General features: G+C 35.4%; 1 protein-coding gene across 7 annotated transcripts in view; it reads right to left on the reverse strand.

Moving 5' to 3' along the window:
* Positions 1–829: 829 nt before the first annotated feature.
* The window catches only part of UBR5 (ubiquitin protein ligase E3 component n-recognin 5), a 139284-nt gene continuing 122575 nt past the window's right edge, over positions 830–17538 (reverse strand). For all 7 annotated transcript variants that reach the window (XM_081258173.1, XM_081258172.1, XM_081258169.1 and 4 more), the window contains exons 48-59: positions 16949–17192; positions 15429–15540; positions 14638–14782; positions 13486–13616; positions 12024–12084; positions 9784–9959; positions 9500–9584; positions 7974–8129; positions 7483–7596; positions 5934–6078; positions 4471–4556; positions 830–1438 (exon numbers count right to left, since the gene is read on the reverse strand). In XM_081258173.1, the coding sequence (XP_081114299.1) occupies positions 1226–1438; positions 4471–4556; positions 5934–6078; positions 7483–7596; positions 7974–8129; positions 9500–9584; positions 9784–9959; positions 12024–12084; positions 13486–13616; positions 14638–14782; positions 15429–15540; positions 16949–17192 (1668 nt within the window). In that variant the 3' untranslated portion in view covers positions 830–1225. The remainder of the gene's footprint in view (positions 1439–4470; positions 4557–5933; positions 6079–7482; positions 7597–7973; positions 8130–9499; positions 9585–9783; positions 9960–12023; positions 12085–13485; positions 13617–14637; positions 14783–15428; positions 15541–16948; positions 17193–17538) is intronic.

A 17538-nucleotide genomic window follows, 5' to 3' on the forward strand; every position in this document is an offset into this window, starting at 1 on the left:
CACTTAGTTATCAAATATAAGTGAAGTAACTTCCTATGCCAAGTAAGGCTCACTTTACTTCCCCCATTTGTAAAAAGAAAAAGTGGCCTGGCCAGTGCCATTCAGGATTCTCTGCTAACTGTAAAATGTGGACTGATTTTCTTCTGTTTCTTATAGTCCATGTGTATATTCAGTTCTTTAAATCAAAATTTTTATGCACATAACCGTGTTGGTATATTGCCCTTAGTTTAAAAATGTACAACTACATAAATAACTGTTTCTTCAGTATTACTTGACATTTCTTCTGTTATTTCTTTATTTAAAAAAGTAAATGTAACAAGATACTTAAAAAAGGCTAGATACAAAAGTAGTTAAGCTGCTCACGAACATTTAAAATTTTCCAAAATTTATCTTCAATAATCATGATCTTATAAAACATTTTACAGTTATCAGAAAGTGCCCAGGCTGAGTTTACATAACTGAAATGCCTTAGTACAAATGTCTAGTTAGAAATGAAGTGCAGTACACCTGACTGACTGCTCATTGAAATAGGGATACAAAGGAAAAAAGTTGACTGTGATAAAGTATTGTGCATTGGCCCCCATCGTATGTACAAAAAAGTGCCCTCACTCAAATGAACAAATTACATGCAAAATATTAGTGATATCATTTAATATCCTAGAGCTCAATGCAGTCAAACCGCAATAAAAGTGGTTTTTATAGGTAAAAGTGATTTCATCTCTAAGATCTGAATGTTCAGAACTTTTTTTTTTTTACAAGTTCCATATACATGATACACAATTGCAGCCAACCACAAATTAAACACCATAAAAAAAGTTAAAACACAGAACATACTTAATTTTTTATTTTGAAATTCCCTATTCCCTCTATACAAGAACCTTTGCTGAAACACTTTCCACAAAGGCAGCAGTGAATTTTCAGCACATTTTACATTTCTTCCCTCAGCAAAAAGATAAATCACAGTGTAAGTTATGTTGTTCTGCTGTCATCTTTGGCTGGGGTTAGACCCAGAAGTTGTTGACTAGCAAACCATTACAGGGAAATGTTGCTAGTGCTCCTCAGGCCTTTAAGCTACAAACTCAGCAAGGAATGTTTACATTTAATCTCTTTAAGGTACCACCACAGGGTGTGACAGCATTAACTTTCATAAACTTTTATAGACAAATGGAAAAAAATCTACAAAATAAGCTAGTAATATTACACAGCAGTACACACTTTTTATACTCTACACAAAACCAAAATTCTTGGTCTTAATGGCGAGTAGCAATTTCTGTTTGAGAATCTGTTTAGAAGAATAGAGTGGGACGTAAAGTCGAGAAATGCAAGTATTTGCAGTAGGAAGATGTTGGTCATCTGGTGGTCTTATTGTGATGGAGGGCATAGGCTGAAATCCTTCTTCACTGGCTGGTAATGATGGACTTGATGTCCAAAAGTAAACCTAAACAGGAGTATAATAATTACAAGTTTGGCTTTTAAAAGATTAACATTCAACCCTTAACTCTGGCAATATATACATAGAGCCCAATTCTTGTGTTAAAACCTACAAAGGGGTATTATTTTGAACTGGGTTTTTAATTTATTTCTTGTATTAAAAAGGAAAGGTTCAGGGTCAGAAGAGAAAAAAATGTCAGGTATGTGGAAAAGTGACTATGTTTCAATGCCTCAGTTTCTCATCTGTAACATGAGGCTATTGGACCAAATGCTCTCTAAGGGCCTTTCCAGTTTCTAAATTCTACAGAGTATCTCTTAGTGGGAATAAGGTACAAGGTCTCCAAAAAAGGTTTAAAATTCACAGAGGTTATCAAAGTTATTTTGCATTTTATCTACTAGCAAAACAACTCAGGGGCTTCCCTGGTGGCACACTGGTTGAGAGTCTGCCTGCCGATGCAGGGGACATGGGTTCATGCCCCGGTCCGGGAGGATCCCACAGTGCCGCACAGCAGCTGGGCCTGTGAGCCATGGCCGCTGAGCCTGCGCGTCCGGAGCCTGTGCTTCGCAACGGGAGAGGCCACAGCAGTGAGAGGCCCGCGTACCGCAAAAAAACAAAACAAAACAAAACAAAAAAACCCCCAGTATTTTCAGTGGTCCATTGTGATACATAATAATTTTATAGTAGTAATTAAGTGTTCGACAGCATCTACTGTACATCAAAATCCATGCAATAAGCCAGGTTAACATATTTGGGTTTTTTTTAGATTTTTTTTTGGTGGGGGGGGGAGATGTGGACCATTTTTAAAGTCTTTATTGACTTTGTTACAATATTGCTTCTGCTTTATGTTTTCGTTTTTTGGCCCCGAGGCATGTGGGATCTTAGCTCCCCGACCAGGGATCGAATCCGCACCCCACACACTGGAAGGCAAAATCTTAACCACTGGACCACCAGGGAAGTCCCAACATTGAGTTTTAAAATGCATCTAATTTGTGCAATACAGCATAAATTACTTTTTCTTTAAATTTGATAACCAAAGATATACTTTCCTGAAATATTTTCATTAATACATACCATTCCTCACTGACAGTAAGACAGTGCCTATCTCTTAAGGTAAAGCTTTTAAAATCTTGCATTTATAGTGTACAACTAAACAGACAAAATATATTCATTATCCCAGAATGACTAGGAAACCTAAACTATTTCCTGAAGCACAGTTTTGTGAGGAATCTCATCTAGAATTCTGTAGAAGGAGGCAGGAAAAAAAAAAAACCTCTCTGTCAGGGTCTCCAAAATCTTCAAAGAACTATAAAAGAGCTGGAAGGTACTGTAGAGGTAAAGCTGGCCCAATCTACTCATTTTACAGGTAAAAAACAAACTTAATGTAAAGTGTTTCTCCAAGGATATGTGATTAACCAGACAGATGACTACATCGCTGGACCTCCAAGAAGTTAGAGGAAGAGAAATAAATACCAGAGGACTTCTCAGAACTTTTACTAGTGACCTGTGACTCTCCAAGAGGGAAATAAACTATGTAGTCTTACCCCACCATCCTGGGACTAATAATTCAAGGGAAAACAGTTTAGGAAATGCTGTTATATATTCTGTCCTTGAGACACATAAGGAAAAACCCAACAATATGTGAAGGATAACCTCCCAGAAGGGGAAGAGGAGGAGGTAAAAGACACCTTGGTATAACAGGAGTTTAAAGAGTAAAGCTCACAAATTAAAGCTGCTGCTAAGACATTTGGAGGCCCCTACAGAGGGAGATTCTCTCTCATAAAAGACTGAATAGTTAACAGCTTTCTCTTCCAGTAGAAGGCAGAAACGCAGTGAGACTTAACTTGACCGACTGCACTGAGGTTTTGCTCTGAATCCAAAGATCGACTCAAGAACCCTAATACGCTCTCAGGTACTCCTAAAGCCAACAGGGACAGATATGGTATTAGCATTAGTAGGGACTTTGGGGTTGGTCCACAAGATTGGGAAAGTCAAAGTACATGGAATTATATGGAATCAACCTAGAGAGCAACCTAGGAAACTACCATATGGCTAAGCCAAGAACAAAACCCAGCTGACAGCTAGGACTGCTGGACAACCTGTCTTGCTGTAGTGGAGAAATACTGGAAGGCTCTTGGAGCCACGTAAAGATGAAGGAATGCTAAATGCACGACCCCTTCCCCACAAAAAAATATCAATAAGTTACTGCCTGAATTACAGGTAAATTGGAAACTGCAAGTTTTGTGCTTTCATGCACAAGTAACTTATTTCTCCCTCTCAAATGAAACTGGGGGATATATCTAGAAATTGGATCATTTATACATTCTATAAGAGGTCTGGTTTAGAGTACTGAGAACTAAGGCTGCATCAACAGGGGAAATGTCACAGGGAACTATGAGGAATATGAATAGAAAGGATCTCTGAGATTTTTCTGGGTAAAGAATAGCCCTCAATTTCTACAGGAAAGTCTAGACTGCCTTTCAAGGTTAATGGACAGGTTGACTTGGATATATGCTCAAGGTTGGACATAGGTTCCACAGACTCGACAGACTTTTCAATATAATCAAAGTTTATATCATCTCATTTATGCTTCTATGTTAATAATAAGTAATAATAAAATCAGAGATGTAGTACTCATAATTAAGCTACTCTATTCATAGTATACAGAGCAATTAAGATACTATTCAAAAATTTTGCAAAGGTTTGCTGCTAGGCAAAAAGATTAAGGATGTACAAAAGAGGCTGCTAGCATATATAAGCACTATAGGGGGGAAAACATGTCTCAACAATAAGCTGGTATTATCTTCTGGGACTAAGGATGGCATTTTAATAGCTAAGATGTATTTCACTCTGCTTACAGTTTTACTCATACTTCTGTTCTAGAGTAGAGAAACAAAACTGCCTTTTATTTCTGACCCTCAATAATTTTCTTAGCCAAAATTAAAATGCCCAACCATTACAAACTGAAAACAAAATGCTGTCATACCTAGTATTTAAGGTTTTTACGTTTTCTTCTACAAATCTTGTGAAACTTAACTTACAAGATCTTGTCGTTCTGTCATGCTCATCTTCTCTACAATTGACCAGAACCAACGCTTGAACTGCAAGAGCTTCTCAGCATTTTCTCCTACAAATGAATATAAATTCAATAAACATACTGTATCAGTTGTAAAGCAATTATACTCCAATAAAGATGTTAAAAATACATATATATACTATATCAGTTATATTTTTAGAATATTACTTCTTATAAAAGTAGGTATAAAATTAAAATGGGGGGGCGCTAACCCTAACAGAGGAAGTTAGGACCACTTGCATAATGTGAAACCTCTAGAGTTCATTAATCAATCCTGATGACCAAGACAAGAAAAATGAACCACCAGCCTCAAAAATCACATGACTTTAATCCCATCTGTAAGTCATGAGTTTTCTCATGATCTTAAACCAGTGCTTCTCAAAGTTTAATGAGTTCACAAATCACTTGGATCGAGATCTTTTTAAAATGCAGATTCTCATTCACTAGGCATGGGCGAAGAAAGGGGAAAGGAACCAGAGATTCTGCATTTCTAAAAAGCTTCCAGATGCTGCTGATGCTGCTGATCTGAGGATCATACTTGGAGTGTCTTTAGGTAATTTTTTCCCGCTTCTAGGTTTCTGGTTTGTAAATAAGCCAAGCTCTTATCTCACAAGTATTGAAAATTATATTAATAGGTGGCACAAAAACTACTATGCAATGATCTATACATTGCCAAGCATGAAGGAAAAACAAGAAAACGTATCCAAATTTAACTTACTATAATTTGGCTGAAGCTGTTTGCAAAATATGAAAAATAAAGGGGAAAAAACTGGTATCTTCATGTATGCAATAATCTTGGACTAGAGTTATAGTCCTCTCAGGAATTTCTTGGAGCTTCCAGTGTTTTATTGTGTAGTCACAGCTAAAAAGTCTATTCCTAGAATATGGGACTTGAAAAGGAAGAGTTGCAACAAATCAAGCACTAAAGATGAATGTTACTCTAGGATTATCACTACCTCTTGTTATTCTTTCTAGATTCTCCATGTGTTTGTGTGCTCTTATGTCTTTCTAAGTGTGCTTTGGATCCGGTTCTACAAAGCAAACATCATGTAGTCAAATTCTTTAGAGTTCAAGGAACATGAATAGGGGAAGGCCAATAGAACTGTCACATGGATTATTTTTTCTTAATTATTAATAGTATATAAAAGTCCTTTTCACACAGTTGCTCACAAGGAATTTTTACTTGTATCATACTAAACCATGCATTTGCTAAAACAGAGAAAAATTAAACAATAAAAGAATTAAGAATGACCTAATGCTAAGCTATCATAGTTCAAACATATCTTAAAATATATATATAAAAACACCTGAGTAATACAGCATTTCCTAAGCCCCTGTAAATATGTAAGAACCAGAAACTCAGAAAACTGACTGACTAAATTATCTATGTAGTTTATTCCTTAAATAAACATTAAAAAAATTTCATACCTGATTCATCATTGAAAGAGGTGAAACTGATCAGCATTTGCACATTAACTTCACCACAGCCATTTACCAAAAGCCTAAAATCTTCTGCTGTTAAGTCTTCTAATGAATTTTTTGGAAGCACATCCAGTAGACCTTTCCTCATTGCCTAGAGGATTTCAAAAATAACCTGTTTATTACTATCAATCAGTACTTTATTTTCTACATAGCATTTATTGTTAAAGTCCAACATCTAATTTTAGCAGCCTAAGAATACTAAATAATTCTAAATAATACTAAAAAATTAAGTTCTGTATTTTGAGTTTCTTATTAACAGATTCAAAAGAGTGGCAGAGGGAAAAACGGGCTACAGGTTCAAAAGTGAAGGAGTACTGTTACATATCAGGAGTTAACAAAAATAATTTTTTAAATTATGTTAATAACAAAAGTCATTAAGAATAGCTTCAATCTGTCAAACGTGCTATCCTGTCAACATCCTAGGAAGAGTATAATGACAAAAACAAACATCCCTGACACAAACCCAAAATCTAGAAGCTTACTGAGAAATTACCACGTGCCAAGAACTGTTCTAAGCAACTTACATATGTTAATTCATTTAATCCTATCCTCATTTTGCAGAGGAGGGAACCAAGGCACAAAATACTTAAGTAGTTTGCTAATGTCATACAGCTAGAGGGGGCTGCAGCCATGATTTGAACCCTGACAGTATGATTCCAGAGCCCACACAATTATTCCCAGCACAGGGATCAGAAACATTTCATAAACATTCTTCAATAGGAGAAAGAGCGGGCCTGATGTTGCTCTTTAGAAGAGCCTGATTGGAGGAATGGTCCTTGGTTTTTAGAATTTTCCTTACATTACTAACTGATATGGCTATTTTGAATGCCTGGGACAATAAACCCTGCTGTACCAGGTTGCCTAGATTATTTGTGCAAAGAAGGAGATTTATGATGAACACATGTTTTTCCTCTGGGGGTCTGAACTGCTTACAGGACTGGCCTCCAATAAAAACCCTGGGCACTGTGACTCTTAAGCAGGCTTCCCTAAACACAAACACTGCACATGCATTGCTGTAATTCACTGCTGGAGGAAGACGTATGTTCTTTGTAACAACTCATGCCCCCAGAGAGAGAACTTTGGAGCCTGTATCTGGATTCCTCCAGACTCTGTCTGATGTACTTTTTTCCCCTTGTGAGAGTCCTTTTGCTATAATAAACCGTACCGATGAGTACAGCTGCCTCCAAGACCTAGGAGTCCTTCTAGTGAGTCACTAGAGCTATGGCTGGTTGCAGGACCCCCCAAACAGTAGTCATTTCAGTCCCACAAAGCATCCTTACCAAATCTACTTTCTGATGATTACATGGTTTTTCCAAGGAGTTTTACCCAAAAGAAAGGTCTCGATTCATGTGTAATTTACATTGTATGTAAATTCATTTTGGTTTAAAATTTTTGACCTTTTATAAGCAAGCTGAATACACTGTGAGCTAGTTTAAAACACAGAAGACACAAATAGCCTCATCAGATCAAGTAACATTTTCCAGAAAACACTTACATGTAATGGCTGTTCTGCAACTACCAACATTCTGTGTTCAGCATACTTCCGTACATACTCATACACATTCTGAGGAGTGACCGGTATATTTACACCATTAGGAATAAGTTCCACCTGTGAAAAATTTAGCAGTGCCATTTAAAAGCAATTTTGCCAAAGCAGTAATAAGTTAACAGTTCATAAAACAATTTCCTAAAAATTTTAAATCTAAAGACAATTCTGTATCTGACAAGTATCTAAGGGATGCAAACATTCTAGGCCTAAGTAACTATAAACTCTTCGACCTCTCAGTCTGTCTCACTAACTCTCCATACATTCATCTCTTTCGCTCCATCTCCTACTGTGTCTTTTCTCTCTCTCTCTCTCTCTCTGTGTGTGTGTGTGTCTGTCTGTCTTGGTCCCTATTTATCTAAATTGTTTTTCTATATGTCAAGCACAACAGACTAACCAAATTCTCCTGCCAGAATCAGAAAATCACACATTTGCTTTACCTGTCCTCCACCCTCTTCTTTACACAGGTCAATTGCAAATGCCAAATCCATCGCTGAGAAAACAGCATCAGCATCTGAACTCTGAGAAGCAAGTATTAGTTGCCGCAAACTCTCATACATCACAGGGTCAAAAAAAGCAAAATCATGCCAATTGACCTAAGAAAGTAATCATATGAAAATCAATTATGAAAGAAACATCTTAACTGAATTCATTAGTAAGTTGAAATCTATGATAAAGAATTTTATCTAATTTGAAGATTATTCTTTATCTTCCACTAAATATAACTGATCTAAAGAGGTAAAATTTTAATAAGTCTTTGGCTCTGATAAATACATTTAATTTTCAAAGCATGAAAAATATGCATTTTTAAAAAATTTAAAACCAGGAGTATACTAGTTTTTTTTTTAAGTTGTAAAGTAATTTATTTGTAGAAACCAGCACTAATTATTGCAAAATGATTATGCCGAGCAACTGGTCCTAAGCTCAATACACATCCTGTTTAGCCTTGACAATAATCATAAAATACAGATTATTAATTCCAGATGATAAATCTGATGCTAAGAGGAATCCAGTAACTTGCTGAAGGTCACATCATTGGGTTAAACTTGAGTCTATTTGATTCCATAATCTTTTCCATAAACCTTGTTAAAGGCTCAACATTTCTATGTTGCTGAGCTTTTAAGTCCAGTTCTTCTTTCTCTGCACAAGAACATTTTAGCTGGAACACTTTAAGAAGTCAAGAGTCAGAGTTTAAAAAAAAAAAAAAGAGGAAAAAATATGTATCATAGTATGATATGCTGTAATAGAAAATAATATTCACCAATGGGTTTGAGTAAAGAAAGTTATTAACAGACCACAGCTTTAACAATGCTAATCATATCAGATGTGTGTTGTGCATCACTAGAAAAGACTAAAATATTTTGTTGTTTTTTGATTATAATTAGTATTATGCATTAATTTAAAAGGATGTCGTTTCTCTCCCCCAACCCCCTGTCGTAAAGGAATGTACCAGCTGTCAAACTATCAAAACACATAAAGAAAATAAGCTAATTCTGTCACTCAGAGATAGTTATCAAGCATACTATGCTGTATTTTCTTACATCCTTTTGTCCCCTCTACCCACCTACATCTTATGTATATTTCTGAAACTGGGACTGCTCTTTTCAATACAATACTACTTCTATTGCCACTACTTGCTAGAACTTACTGAGCACTTACTATGTGCCAGGCACTATACTGTTTTACCATTTTATAAATGGGGAAATATGCCATAAATGTCAAGGGATTTGTCTGCAATAGGATCCAGGTCTGTCAAACCCTCCAAACCCACCTGTGTGTCACTCATTCTTCTATGCTCTCTCCTCCATGTATTCAGATTTTCCCCATGTCATTAAATGTTTGAAAATGATTTATAATGGCTCTAATGCTTTAAAATTTAATACTAATTTAATGCTATATATATAATTATTTTATGAAACAAATTTTTTGCAATGTAAAATCAGTTAGGTTCATTAAAATCACTTACTTTCCTACCAAGCAACACTTTAATCACATGTCTATTCAATGTGATAGGACATAGTTCATTCTGTAATAGACACAGTCCAAGAATCCTAAAAATAAAAAACAGGCAAATAGTATTTAAATTAAAAAATAACTCTAGAACACATAATGCCCCACACATATGTAATATACATAAAATATGTTGAGAAATTTTTATAGTAGAGCATATACACATTTTACAAACTAATATATTTTAGAAAGTCTCATAAACTGAAATATTAAAAAAATTCAAATACAAGATTATTTTACCTGCCAATGTTTCTGAAACAATTCAACCTTGCTTCTGTGTTTTTGCCAGGCCTTGGAGTGTAAAATCCTCTTTTTCCAGGTTGGTAAAACAAAGGGGCATTGTCATCACCATCATCTGTGTCATCTAAATCCATATCTACTACGCTTCGACTAGAACCATGACGCTTTCGGTTTTCCTAATAATAGAGTATCAGAGATTAAGCCCCAAGATTGATTTTATTTATTTGTTTATTTGTTTATATTTTAGTATATGTGTCTACAAGAAAAGGATTATTTTTTATTAAAAAATGCCATTATAACTCTCTTTAAAATTAACAGTAATAATAATCCAGATACCCCCTCCAAAAAAACTAACAGTAATATTTTTGACATTACCCAAGATTGATTTTTAACAGCAAAACATATGAACTGGTTCTCTAAATCACTTAAAGTTCGATAGGTAAAGCCACATTCGTATTTAAATGTAAATAAGCTTTAATTCATTCTTTCAGAATTGTGATATACAAAGCTTGTGCCCGTTAACTTCTCTATCCATTTAAGTAAAACTATTTAATGAAACTCTGGTAGCTCCTTTCACCTTGATTCCTTAAATATATTTTCCTTGGATATAGAATTCTGGGTTGACAATTCTAAAAGCACTTTAAGGATGATGCTCTCTGTTGTCTTCTCGCCTTCACAGTTTCTGATAAGAAATCCACTGCCTTTCAAATCACTGTTTATCTATATGTAAGGCACTATTCTTTGCTTCCTTATTAGTTTTACAGCAGCTTGATTATGTATCTAGACACAGTTTTCTTTCAGTTTATCCTTTTTAGGGTTCACTGACCTCCTTGAATCTATAAATCTATGTCTTGCATCAAATTTGGGAAGTTTTCAGCTATTATTTCTTCAAATATTTTCCTGTAACAATCTCGTTCTCCTCTTCTGGGTACTCCAATGACATGCATGTTTGATATGGTCCAACAGGTCTCTGAAAACTGTTTGTTTGACATCTTTTCTCCTTCTGTTCTTCAGAAGGGATAATTTCTATCTATCTTCAAACTGACTGATGAATTTTCCTCTGTCATCTTTGTTCTGCTATTGACCTATTCAGTGAATTTTTTCTTTCATACATTGTACTTTCTAAAATGTTCCCTTGGTTCTCTAGTTTCTATTTCTCTGTTGTGAACCTCTACCTTTCCATTCATTTTTGTTTATTTACCTTTATCTCACAGAACATGAGATAATGTCTTTGATAATTCCAACAAGTGGGTCATCTCAAGGCTAGCAGCTATTGGTTCTTTTCCCAGGAGAATTAGTGAATCTCTGTTGGTTCTTTGTATGTTGAATAATTCTGGAGTGTATCCTGGACATTTTGAATACTAAGTTGTAAAACTCTGGGTCTTGTTAAAATGGTATGGAGAATGTTGTTTTTTTGGCTTTGGTAGGCAATAACCTGGTTACGTTCAGCTTGGAAGTGTCATCTTCTGTGTGCAGTGGTTCCATTACCAATTAAGTTTTCAAAGCCTTTTAATTATACTATTGGGTCTGCCCCGCATATGCACCATATGGGATAGTCTGGGACTTGGACAGTGGTTTATACTGTAGTTTATTTCTTAAAGCATGTACTACCTTCCAGTTAAGACGGAGTAATGGGGACCAGTTTTACTCTCTTGCCTGAAACAACGCTTCAAAATAAGTTTTTCAAATTTTGACTTCCCTCCAATCGGTGTGCTGTTGTTTACTTTTCAGAATCCTCAAGCAGTTCCTTTTTGTATTTTGTCCAGAGTCTTTAGTTGTAGTCAGTGAAAGAGATAAGATTATATCTTGGCTGGCACTGAAATTCTCAGGTAGCTTACAAATTGAAATACATCATGCACTTTAAAAAGCCTTCTTACTGCTATACCATATGTCACATTTTCTCTGGATCTCTTCTCCTTACTTGAGGAAGGAGACCTAGGAATCCATAGGACTGCTCTCCTTCTCTGATATTAATTAACGACATCTCTAATTTAAGCTTAGTTCAGCCTGTGCTCAAGTGGAGGCAGCCAGTGAGTGGGGTTACACTGAACCCTAACTCAACCAGTCTTATTACTTGATTCTGTATATGACACCTTTATACTAATCTTTGCTTTTTCCTCTACTGTAATCAAGCATTTTACTTACAAAGACATAGTTTCTTTGTAAATATGCTTTCCTCTCCCTTCTGTAATTTAAATTCCAAGTGCTTATTATTAGCATATGTACAAAACGTCCCTTACCTGTACCTTTTCTGAGGAGTCTAATAACCCAAGATCCAGGATACTATCCGCTCCATTTTCCCTAAAAACAAACAACCTTTCACATTTCAGATTAACTGAAATTCTAGAATTTAGTGTAGAGAAAATCATATGCATTTAAATTTATAAGAATATATAAATACATTTAAGTTTTGAAGTAAATAAATACCTAGGACACTTACTAGTCTTAATGCAGTTCTAGGAACAAAAATGTCAATAACATACACAAAAACAAAGGATGCTACATGTATGATCCAAGACAATGAACTAAAGGCTACCTGATTTAAGACAAAATAAATGCAGTCTTCATAGGGGTACTAAAACTTGAGCTCAGGGGGAGCATTGTAAATGAACAGAAAAATGTTCAGAAAGCAACCACAATAGGAATCAAATGCTCTAGGGTATTTAATTATTCTAGAATACTAATAAATCCACAGTTAAATCCATAAAGCCAGGTGAAAGCAGTCAATATTATATTCTTGCATTCAACAGAAAACACTTCTAAAGCAGCAACCCTTACATATATTTACAAATATCTTTTTTATCAAAAACACACATTATTTGCAACTTTTTCTATAATGGGCTAAGCTATATCATTGTGTTGATACTTCCGGAAACAGGGAAGAGGAATAAAGACATAGTGCATGAAAGTCAAGAGAAGAAAAATATAGTAGTAACAGCAAAGCAAATAAACTTCTAGCAATAGTCTTTGGCTTGGACCATTCAAAGGCTCTGAGACAGGTAAATAGCTGGAATCGGTAAGTGGCTATTTAGTTTCAGGGCTTAGCCTACCCACTTATCCATCTCTAGGACTCTATCTAATCTAAGTTCCTCATTCAATATCATGACTAGGAGAAAAATAAATAGACATTTTCGTCTAAAATAACACTTCAAAGCCTTAAACTGGATATCAGAGTAGCCCCAGTAGGGCACAGATTAAGTATGGCATATCTTCCTGTCACTTTTACCTGTCACCTGGGGAAAGGAAGGGTAAGTAATTTAACTGATAGATATTTTTAAGTTTTATATTAAATATACTACACAATAGAAAACAAAAACTTGCATGATTTTTAAGATAAATCAGGAGGTCTAAAAGAAATTTCATGTTTATTGCAAGGACTCAGGGATTACACCCAATTCCTTGAGGTATTTGGCCTCTGCCATTAGGGGTATTCACGTGGAGAATGAGGTGTACTTCTTTATAAGTTAGTTTCTAAATAAGGTTCGTAAAAAATCTTCAGAACCTAAAGTGACTGCTAAAATTCTGCCCTTCTAATACATGTGAAAGTCAGCTGTCTCACTCATGGATTTTAAGCCATCTCTTAAAAAGCCATTTAAAGTCTTGTACTATTTAGTATAAATTTTAAGATATGGTGACAGCCACATCCTAAAAATAAAGTAGCTGATGTTTAAACTAAAATGTCTTCCCAATTGTATACATTACCGTCCATGTGCAATAATGAGTTCCATGGCTTCATCCACTCTTGCTCTCAGAGAATCTTCACTTGCTAGAAGAAGAAGAAGCTGAGCTGGGGATAATTCCAACAGCATGCCAGTGATTTTACTTGCAAATGCCTGTAAATGACAAACAAATGTTACTTGCCTCTACTCTCTGAAACCTCTTGTCTAAATCAGCAATCTTTTATCAGAAAAAAAAAAAAAGAAAATGTAAGAAACTTGGATAACAAATAGAAAAAAAAAATTCTGAACCAGTAATGGATTTTATTAAATTGGAAGCTTAATTATAGAAAACTTTTTGGTAGGGAATTAAATAGTCTGTGCACTAGCAGTCTTATTAAAGCTAGTTTAATATTGGTTGACAACCTTTTTTAAAGGTTTTTGATACCCATGAGTAAACATAAAAATACTCAATTTTCATTTTTTTCCCTTCCTCATCAGAGACCTGGAAACATTTTTTTCATTTAGTGTAGCAAAAAAGAGGGAGGCAAGAAGTGAAGGAGGGAGAAGGAGAAAGAAAAAGATGCCTATATTTAATGCTAAGGATTCACTGAAATATAATTGGTTGACTCTGTTTTACTATTCTTTTGCTGTAACATGTACATATAGTTATGTATAAAGACAAAAAAACACAACTAGGTTATGTTTCTTATTCCATGAAAGAAACCTCTGACAGAACATTCAAAATAAAATCTTCCTGTCATACGTATCAGAGTAAAGTACATATAGCTGATTCACTTCATTGTACAGCAGAAACTAACACAACACCGTAAAGCAATTTTACTCCCCCCCCCGCAAAAAAGAGTAAAGTACACTATTTGCAATGTGTTCTACCTGCAAAGTAACAATAATTTGTACAAATAAGGGTACAAATAAATACAATGAACAGATCATTCCTTAGCACACAAGGAAATTACTAGGTAGAATGCCAACCTGGCATAGGTAGTAAAAACAACATCAAGCTATATACAATTACTCTCCAGTAAGTCCTGCTTCTTTCCCTCCCTAAGCTTCCTTTTTATTGCAGTCCTCAACCACATGGCTTTCCAGTAGCTGGCAACTTTTTAAAATACCAGCCTTAACTGAAAACCAAAAATGGCACAGCCAGTTAAGAGGTAGCTAAGTACACCATACATACTGGTTGCATTGCTTGTACACGGGGATAAAGTCTCTCTCCGAGCGCCTGACGATGTGCTGGCAGAGGATCAGGATCATCACTAGGGTTTCCTTCAGAGGCTGGTCTGAAGGGCCTAGTGTCGATGGAAAGCTGTCTTCTAAAATCCCTGCAAGATGAACAAAGCTATTATGACTTCATTTCCCTCGTCTGCAAAATGAAAATATCAGTGCAACTAGTAGCAAAGTTGGAAAACCAGAGCATACAGTTAGCTCCAGTTATGGTACTAGGGTGGAAGAATGCCTAAAGAATGATGGTGGGGAAATAAAGATTATCTAGATTTTGTCACTTGAAAATCTATAAATCTGCAATGCATAGGTTAATTTGATTCTAAGGGAATAGGACCTTAAAATACCAGACATCAAGAGCCCACCCATATTTACTGGAAATTTTAGTCAAAAGTAAAATGCTACCCCATCCTAACACATGAAAAATTAGAGGTTTAAATAACACAATTGCCACAATTAAAATTTTAAAACAAATTTAGGAAAGCATGATATGAAGTTAATAAAAATTTCAAAAAATTAGGAACTTGAGCGGGATAAATAAAAAGCCAATATAATTTCAACTGCCTCTGGGTTTTTAAAGCAGAATATTTTAATAACAGTTGGTTAGACTTTTTTAGTTACAATACATATATCCAATTATTAAAACTTTCATTTTCTAAAAGTCCATAATTGAGACTCTTACTTACAGGCCTACCTCCAATTCATCCAAAAAGATGGTACTCAATAAAAGACACAAAATTATCTCACCTATCCCGATCTCTCCGAGAACCTGCTCGCAAGCCACTACTCCTCCTCATCTCCCTTTCTCTCTCTCTTTCCCGATCCCTCTCTCCTCTGTTCCTTAATCTCTGCATTAAACCTGGAAAAAAATATGAAATACACTTTGTTTAGATGAATGTAAATGCAGCTACTTTAAATGTTAAAGTCAATGTGAGGACATGAGACAAACATAATAAGAATATGACAACCGTAGATCATCTTCCTTATCATCTGTGTAAGTGCCTTTCTGTCACTCTCCGTATGGTTTTGAGGGTTGGGGGTGATTCTGTAGAATGAACCTGGTAGGTAATAAATGTTCACTCAGTATTTGTTTAATGAATTTATCCCCCTGTCATGTCAAAGCTGTGAAATAATACATAGCAACTGGGGCTATGTTAGTTCCACCATAAATAATGCTGAGATTTCTTACATATTTGAATATCTTCTCTATTCTTAGTTTCTGGCATTAAAGGCATTATAGCCACCCAGCTATTATTATTCTTAAAACCTTAAGCATAAACCAGGGTATGGTTTCCTAAAGAGTAAGCAGAAAAGTTATTTCTGAAACGTCATGACTTCCCAGGTTTCCTCATTCACACTTGATAATTTCTTTTTATTATAGAACTACAGAAAGTCAAATGGTGAAACTAGTGATGAAAGGCTGAGGTACTCGCCCCATCTTTTCATCCTCAATTCTTTCCAGAGCTCATTCAGCTTTTTTCCAGACCTCAGTCAGCTTTTATGGTGGCAGTTTACAGAACCCCAGTAAGGTACAGCTACAGCCTCGGTAAAACACAGGATTTTGTTGGTAACTCCTTCTCCCTCAGTTACTATATCCATCCACCTACAAGACTGACGATCTCCTGCCCCTACCTCACATGAACCCCCAGTTTCAACCTTTTATAGTTTTCACACATTTTTTAATATGCTAATCGTAATCCTGAAAATTAGCTAAGAATCCTAACCCCAAAGTGCTGATCCTCCAGGAGGCAGAGCTTACACCAGGATGTTAATACAGAAACCTTATTACCAAAAAACAAAGTCTTGCTGAATTAAACAGTGAAGTTGGTGACACAGCCACCTTACATTTGGTTGCAAGCTCCATCTCATGGGAGACTGGAGCGACTCTGCAAATTATACTTTGAAAAGCACTGTTCTAGACAATAGCATTTTCTTCTAAGTATCTCTACTTATTAAATACGGGGATTGGGGAAATCCTGCAGTTTGCTCTTTGAATTTTTATATTACCATAGATCTTAAACCTCCCACTCCCCAGGCGTTTTAATTTGAGATGAAAAAAATAGTACAATCACAACCATTTATGGAAATAAGTGTGGCAGTAAAAGAGCAAACTGGTAAATCGTCAATTATAGTAGTTTATACAAGATTAAATCATTAATCTAGAATAAAATGGTATAAAAGTGTAAATATACATTAACCGTGATTATCATTGTTTCCATTAAACAAGGAAAGAATTTGTATGTGCTTGTTACCTGTAGAGTACTTACTTGTATGAGTGCCTTTGTTGGCATTTTGGATACAATCTAGATTTGGCAGTTTTTCATTGGACAAAAAAGCTTGTGCAATGGCTGTATAAAAACTTCGTGCTACACCACTGCCCTCTCCTGGTTCATCCTTAAATGTAACTTTCACCCTATGTACAGCCATAGGTGTAGTAGCACATCGTCGACCAAAGTGATTGTTAAGTTGCCTCATTGTCTGCTGAATAAGAAGATCTCGATCACGATCAACCTATTAAAACACAACAAAAATTAGTAAATTCAGTGTTGGAAACCACCTTGAAATTTTTCTATGTAAAATCTGAAAATCTAATTTTAGCTTTTCCTTGACAGCTGAAATAGCTACGAAGTATTTGGGTTCTCAAAAGCTTATATTCCAAATAAATCATACAAGAATATCTTACACTAAATCAGGATAATGGAATTTAACTCAATTATAACATTTTCTTAAAAGATCTACCAATTTGGTAATATAGCAGGATAAATTGCAAGTTGATCAAAGTGTAATTTTTTTTTTTAATAGTGAATCCTAGGAAAAAAATCATAGGATATTCCTTTGGTGGCAGAATACCACAGCA

This window comes from Mesoplodon bidens (genome assembly GCF_964165515.1).
Source record: "Mesoplodon bidens genome assembly, chromosome: 16".
NCBI classification, from domain to species: Eukaryota; Metazoa; Chordata; class Mammalia; order Artiodactyla; family Ziphiidae; genus Mesoplodon; species Mesoplodon bidens.